Source organism: Octopus sinensis, unplaced genomic scaffold (genome assembly GCF_006345805.1).
Source record: "Octopus sinensis unplaced genomic scaffold, ASM634580v1 Contig01142, whole genome shotgun sequence".
In the NCBI taxonomy this organism is placed as follows: Eukaryota; Metazoa; Mollusca; class Cephalopoda; order Octopoda; family Octopodidae; genus Octopus; species Octopus sinensis.
The window spans coordinates 1-7,500 of record NW_021824598.1 but is presented as its reverse complement, the minus strand read 5'-3'; the positions used below and the strand labels follow the sequence as shown (position 1 = coordinate 7,500).

Here is a 7,500-nt window from a genome sequence, read left to right as displayed (position 1 = left end):
AGTACAAACTATCGAATACGAAACTCCTCCAGTTGCCTTAGACCAAACATGTCTTCCAAGTTACGTCGGACCAGATCAAACTCCGCCAGATACTAAAGCAGTCCTTCAGCGCTATCCTCAACCAATACAAACTGCCATATACGGGGTGCAACCAAGTATCGTAGAACAGCTCACACCCATCAGTCCCTACGATCCACAGATGATGGAATTATATCGACCATCTTTTATGGACATTGCTATTAATCAACCTGTTACCTTAAACGACAACAAACCAGATCTCCGTAGCTCCCTTCAACCAATGCAACCTGGTATATGCGAAGCAGGACTATGTATCGCAGCGCAAGAAAATCCAGAACCCATTTGTCGCTACAATCACCCAGCGATCGAATTTCAACCCGCACCTCTACATAACACTGCCATAATTCCGCCGACGCCCTGCATTTATCACACAACAACATTTACCCCTTTTCCACAACAAGTAGGGGCCCCAACCTTCCCAACACCGGAACCCAACACACAACTGCCTTCACAAATTACCTGTATCCACCATTCACCATACTGTATGGGTTCTCGGTATCCAGTACAAGTCAGACTGCAGCAAGCAACTGAATCGGTCACAACACAAACTATACCATATCAGAAACACGGCCAGTCACATGCACAAACATCATGCGAGTATTCACAACTTGTCTGTCAACGTTTCAGACAACACCACCCGAATTACTTCCAGCCATGTACCTCTCCATTACACAAGAGACAAGAAGGCAACTATTATCAAGCTAGACCAAAGCGTAGAGAACACTAATTTTAAACAAAATGGCACAATGTCTGTCACCTTAGTCTCTCATGGACCCGTATTCGGCATTGGTCTTTATCCACCACAAACAACATGCCACAGTCATCTCGCTCCATCACAAGCCAGACTTCTGCGCAACTCCGAATATTTTATTTTTATATGCCTGCCACCTGCAATCACTGGTCAGTTTTCCACTGACCAGTGACTGACTGCAGGTAGTTATCAGTTCATCAGAGTCAAAAGAAAAATCAATTTTGTTAATCAAACATGGCGGCGTTAAATTCTGTCGTATTAATCCGCTGTAGATCCTTATCACTCATTAATCTCTATCCACCACAGACCAGGGTCCACAATTACACACACACACACACTTTCTCTCTCTCTCTCTCTCTCTCTCTCTCTCTCTCTCTCTCTCTCTCTCTCTCTCCTCTCCCCTACACACACACACACACACACACATACTCGTGTTTGTGTTTAGTTACTGTAAATCACTGCGTCAAACAGGAAAAGCGGGTACATCGTGATATTGACCACCCGAATGTGAGGTACGTTAATAAGCATGCAAACTAATTTAATAGAAAACTAGGTTCCGATATTAACTACTGATGTTCGGTGTCAAAAATTAATACAAATGATTCAGTCACCAGTTTGAATTTTTATGCAGTGAACGAAAAAGATGGTTAACTTTTCGAACAGATTACTTCCTATTTCATTATCAATTGGAGTCGATTTATATAAATGGATTATAAAATATATACATATACTTGAAGGTTGTTGTCTCTCGAACAAAACCGCAGTCTAAAGGCTGCAACCATCAAAAACAAATAACAGACAAAAAAAAAATGTAGAAGTTTTCGAAGATTAAATGAATAGAAATTCTTTAAAACACATATGTGAGTTTTTCTTCCTTTTCCCGTACAGTTCTCTTTGTATGCGTCCACAGTAGGCGAATTGTGACTCAGACTGTTTCGGATGCGGACGATCAAGATATTCGAAATTATTACCCATATACAGGCGCAGGAGTGGCTGTGTGGTAAGTAGCTTGCTAACCATCCACATGGTTGCGGATTCAGTCCCACTGCGTGGCATCTTGGGCAAGTGTCTTCTGCTATCGCCCCGGGCCGACCAATGCCTTGTGAGTGGATTTGGTAGACGGAAACTGAAAGAGAGCCTGTCGTATATAGGTATATATATATATTGTGTGGTGGTGTGTGGTTTGTGTGTCTGTGTTTGTCCCCCTAGCATTGCTTGACAACCGATGCTGGTATGTCTACGTCCCCGTCACTTAGCGGTCGGCAAAAAAGACCGATAGAATAAGTACTGGGCTTACAAAGAATAAGTTCCGGGGTCGATTTGATCGACTAAAGGCGGTGCTCCAGCATGGCCGCAGTCAAATGACTGAAACAAGTAAAAGAGTAAAAGAGATACATTTTGATGGTTTTTCAGCTTTGTCTGATATATCTATACACACACACACATAAACACACACACACACATACACACACACACACACACACTACACACACACACACACACACACACACACATAACACATGTATTTATCAGTCACATATACTTAAAGTAGCATATAAATTAAGTATATGTAGTTGATAATGTTTATTACACTAGCGCTGCTTCTAATTTATATTTGAATATGTATATCATCATCATCATCATCATCATCATCATCATCATCATCATTATCATCATCATCATCATCATCATTATCATCATCATCATCATCATCATCATCATCATTATCATCATCATCATCATCATCATCATCATCATCATCATTATCATCATCATCATCATCATCATCATCATCATCATCATATCATCATCATCATCATCATCATCGTCATCACCATTTTCATTATAAACATCAGTTTTTTTAACGTTCGTTTTCCATGCTGGCATTGGTTGGAAGGTTTGAGAGGAGCTGGCTAGCCGGGGAGCTGTTTAGACTCCAATTGCCTGTTCTTCGGCTGGATGCCCTTCCTAGTGCCAGCCACTTTACAGAGGGTGGTCGGTGCTTTTTACGTCCTACTGGCACGGGTACGCAGCAGTGGCATTTTATGTATGGCATCAAACCTGTATTTATGAATGACAACGATATATATACTGTTTTACTGCCTTCAGTCATTTGACTGTGGCCATGCTGGAGCACTGCCTTTTTTTAGTCGAGCAAATCGACCCGAGGACTTATTCTTTGTAAGTCAAGTACTTATTCTATCGTTCTCTTTTGCCGAACCGCTAAGTTACGGGGACGTAAACACACCAGCATCGGTTGTCAAGCGATGTTGGGGGGACAAACACGTCACACAAACATATACACACACCCATATGTATAAATATTATATATATATATATACGACGGGATTCTTTCAGTTTCCGTATACCAAATCCACTCACAAGGCTTTGGTCTGCCCGAGGCTATAGTAGAAGATATTCTTTGATTACAGCAGCGACTCCATCTAAGAATATCTGAAGAAGGATTATTATTCCGAAATCATATCAGACTATGGATAACTAAATTCTAACAGGTATATAGCCCATTGTTTGTATTATAGTGAATTGTTGTAGCATTAAAAACTTGTTATTCTTTACAAGCAATATACAATGCTTCAAGCGAACTACAATACTCTCATATATATATATATATAAATGTATATAATAAGGATAAGATCGTTATTTAAAATACAGACCTAGCATGGGAAAAAAACCCTCATAGGTAATAATAATTATTAAAATTATAATTAAAGGTATCTAAAAGATACCACCATGCTAGATATAGCAGCCAAAACTTGACTGGTCGTGTGCATGCGTGCATATATATGTGCGTATACGTGCGTATATGTAAGTATTCGTATGTTGTGTATATATATATATATATATATGTATGTATGTATGTATGTGTGTGTGGTGTGTGTGTGTGTGTGTATGTGTGTGTGTGTGTGTGTGTGTACTATTTTGCGTGTATTCCACTGATGAAGGCACAGCATTTTTTTCTGCAAAGCCAGAAATCCAGGATCTGGAATTATCCAATAATTTTTTGCTAGTTGATTTTGTTTCTTTGTCTTCTCTCCTGATGCTGTATGAATATTTAATGTGGTTTTAGAGTCAAGTTTTCGCTGCTATATCTGGCTTGGTGGTATCTTTTGGATACCTTTAATTTATAATATATATATATATATATATATATATAATATATATATATATATATATATATATATATATATTTGCTTGTTTCAGCTTAGAGCTGCGGCCATGCTGATGCACCGCCGTTTTTTGTGTACACTGTTATTACGAAGAAACTCCTCTAATATGTGGCACTTGGTGAAGAATGGAGTTTGACATAGCTACTCTCATTTGCACCTCTTGACGTGAGGTAGGTTCATCTGGGACTCTCGACAGGAAGATGTCCAGCTTTGATTTTAAAACTGGTACATCTACTTTGTGCAAGTTCCTCAGACTCTTTGGGAGAATATTAAAAAGCTGTGTGCCCTTTAAACCCAGGCTGTTGCAGAAGCTGGTCCTGAAGCGTGATGGCATTGCTGGGATCTTTGGCACTATGCAGTGTCGTCCCGTTCTAGCATTGGTGTAGCTTACAATGCCAAAATTTGGCACAATTCCTTCCAGGATCTTCCAGACATATATTACTGCATACCTCTCTCGTCTTCTCTCTAGGGAGTAGAGTCTTAGCTGTTTCAACCTTTCCCAGTAGCTGAGTTGTTCCAAAGGGAATATCTTCTTTGTGAATCTTCTCTGGATTGCTTCAAGTTCCGCTGTTAATTTTACACTGGTGGGTGACCATAACTGTGAAACAAACCGATAGAAATTTCTAAAATTTTTTTAGAAATTTCTATCGGTTTGTTCCGAGACGCATAAATTATAATGGTTATTGACAATTTTTGTCTTTTTTCGACATATTTGGCAATAGAATTTTTCTTTTGCCCTTATTTTTGTAAATTATTTATAAATTTAACCTTTAAATGTATTTTTTGATATGCTGGCCATTGATAAAAAAATTTTCCCGAAAAAGATTTTATCCTACATTAGTTATATATATATATATATATATGATATATGTAAAATCCGTTCTGTCTTTGTGTGTGTCTTCTCGGATCTCGGGCGTCTTCCATCCGATTGCGCTCAAATCTGAGATGTAGATACCGACGGTATCAGAGAGTGTATAAATCTTGAAAAATTTACAAAAATCGATTCCAGGTGAGAATGCGATCGGTAAAGTCGTTTTTGTCCTGCTTTTCTTCCGTCATAACTGCACCTTCCATTTTTTGTTGTTTTTGTACTGCTTAAAGGCACGTTTCTTTCCTGCCAAGCTTACTGTTTAAACCATGTTTGTATTTTCCCAGTCAACAGCTTTATCATTACTGGTACTTTAAACTCTTCGGTTGCATATTTGTGTGAATAAAATCGTTTTTCTTTGGAATAGAAGAAATTCTATTCTATTCTTTACTTTTATTCTTTTACTTGTTTCAGTCATTTGACTGCGGCCATGCTGGAGCACCGCCTTTAGTCCAGCAATTCGACCCCGGGACTTATACTTTGTAAGCCCAGTACTTATTCTATCGGTCTATTTTGCCGAACCGCTAAGTGACGGGGACGTAAATACACCAGCATCGGTTGTCAAGCAATGCTAGGGGGACAGACACACACACATATATATACATACATATATACGACAGGCTTCTTTCAGTTTCCGTCTACCAAATCCACTCACAAGGCATTGGTCGGCCCGGGGCTATAGCAGAAGACACTTGCCCAAGATGCCACGCAGTGGGACTGAACCCGGAACCATGTGGTTGGTTAGCAAGCTACTTACCACACAGCCACTCCTCCGCCTATCTTTATTTCTTCTTTTGTTGGTGTCTCAAATTTAGGTTAAATCAGTGTTTTTCAAATGGGGAGGACTATGGGATGGTCGGACAAGTTGTTTTGAGAAAATTTGTTTTAAATGTTTGACAGCTCAGCACCGTCCATTGGACGGGGGCGTTTTGCTCGTTTATACACACACACATACACAACACACACACACACACACCACACAACAACACACAACACCATATATATATATATATATATATATATATATTATATATATATATGGAACCTATGGAAACAATACAAAATGGTAAACTTGGCAAATTTAGATATCTTTCTGTCAATTGAATAAAAAATGATGAGCTGCCTTAATCGACTTTCGAACCTTTTGAGATCTTCATCAAAGGAATTTACATCATACTAACCAGAAAGTTGTTTATATTCTCTACAAATTCAGGAACTGCAGAGAACTAAAATCTAGTAATTTGCACATCATAAGTGTTTTAACGCTTTATTCAATACCAGTGGCCTGTCAATGGTGATTTCTGCTCATACTGTAAATATGTGCAAATATGAATAAACGTATATAAAAAATGAAAAAAAAATTGCAGGTAACTTCAAGCATTGCAAAATATGAAGAAATGAGTTCGTTAAAGAGAAGTATATCAAGGTAGACCAATTTTACATGAGCAAAAAGGAAAATGGCAAAGATATTGAAATGCTACTTTAGAACTTATATATCTAGTGGGATATTTCGGATAAAAACAAAAATTCCTTAACGAAGGGCGCTAAGAGAACTGAGAGGAGACACAAAAGTAACATAGCAATTAAGTCACTCACATGCAGATACGCTCACATACATATACACTCGTATATGATTCGGGATGCAAATCTAATTATATATGAGTGTGTTTTTGTGTGCAACATATACAGTTGCAGCCAAAATGTTCAGAACGGCATTGTTTTCGTCAGAAAAGTAAGTATAGGTTTTTATTAAAGTTGTTTTATATTCTATAATTTTCACAGACAATAAATACAATATTAATTGGTATTGTCTGAGATTTTGGTGTAATTTGAGTGGATAATACAAATTTGTGGATGATATAGTGATTTACTGCAAAACCCATGGTGGCCAAAATGATCAGAACGGTTGAAAAATAACAAAATAATCAAAAAGTGACAGAGAATGCTGGAATTTTTCATATTTAGTGTGAAGCCCTTTAGCTTCAATCAAAGTTTGACATTTTTGACTGCATGGGGAAATTAAATTTTCAATTTCTTGCTGGGTGATCTTATTCCATTCTTCCTGAAGGGCATTCCATAATTGATCGGTTTGTTTTAGGATTTCAGGCTTTCAAACGTTCTCCTAGAATATTCACACATTTTCAATAGGATTGAGGTCTGGGCTTTGAGCGGCCAATCATAACAATAACCTTTTCAGCCTTGAGGAGTTCATGACCACATTAGCCTTGTGACATGGGGCATTGTCCTGCATGAATATGGGTGGTCGCTTAGTTGAATTTCTGAGCACAGGCAAGACATGATCTTTTACAAGTTGTTTATAAACTCCTGCATTTACCTTTCCATGTAATCGCAGCAAAGGGCCCACAACATATCCAGATATCATCCTCCAAACCAAGACACTTCCTCCACCGAATTTAACACTAGCCTTAAGGCATTTAGGTGACAATTTTTCACCTGCTTTTCGACGAACGTACCTTTTCCCATCTGAGCCAAATAACATAGACTTAGATTCATCACTGAAATGCACCGTTTGCCATTTTTCTTGAGACCACAACACATGTTCGGTTGCAAAGGTAAGACGACACTTTTTATCTTGGAGCTGATCAGTGGCTTCA

At 38.4% G+C, this 7,500-nt stretch overlaps 1 protein-coding gene across 1 annotated transcript in view; it reads left to right on the top strand.

Moving 5' to 3' along the window:
• LOC115226998 (leucine-rich repeat extensin-like protein 3) overlaps nucleotides 1–805 on the top strand; it is a gene marked incomplete at its 5' end in the record, with an annotated part of 1,502 nt that extends 697 nt beyond the window's left edge. The window contains one exon of the mRNA XM_029797950.1: nucleotides 1–805. This exon is cut by the window's left edge and continues 697 nt beyond it. Within this exon, the coding sequence (XP_029653810.1) occupies nucleotides 1–805 (805 nt within the window).
• Nucleotides 806–7,500: the final 6,695 nt, after the last annotated feature.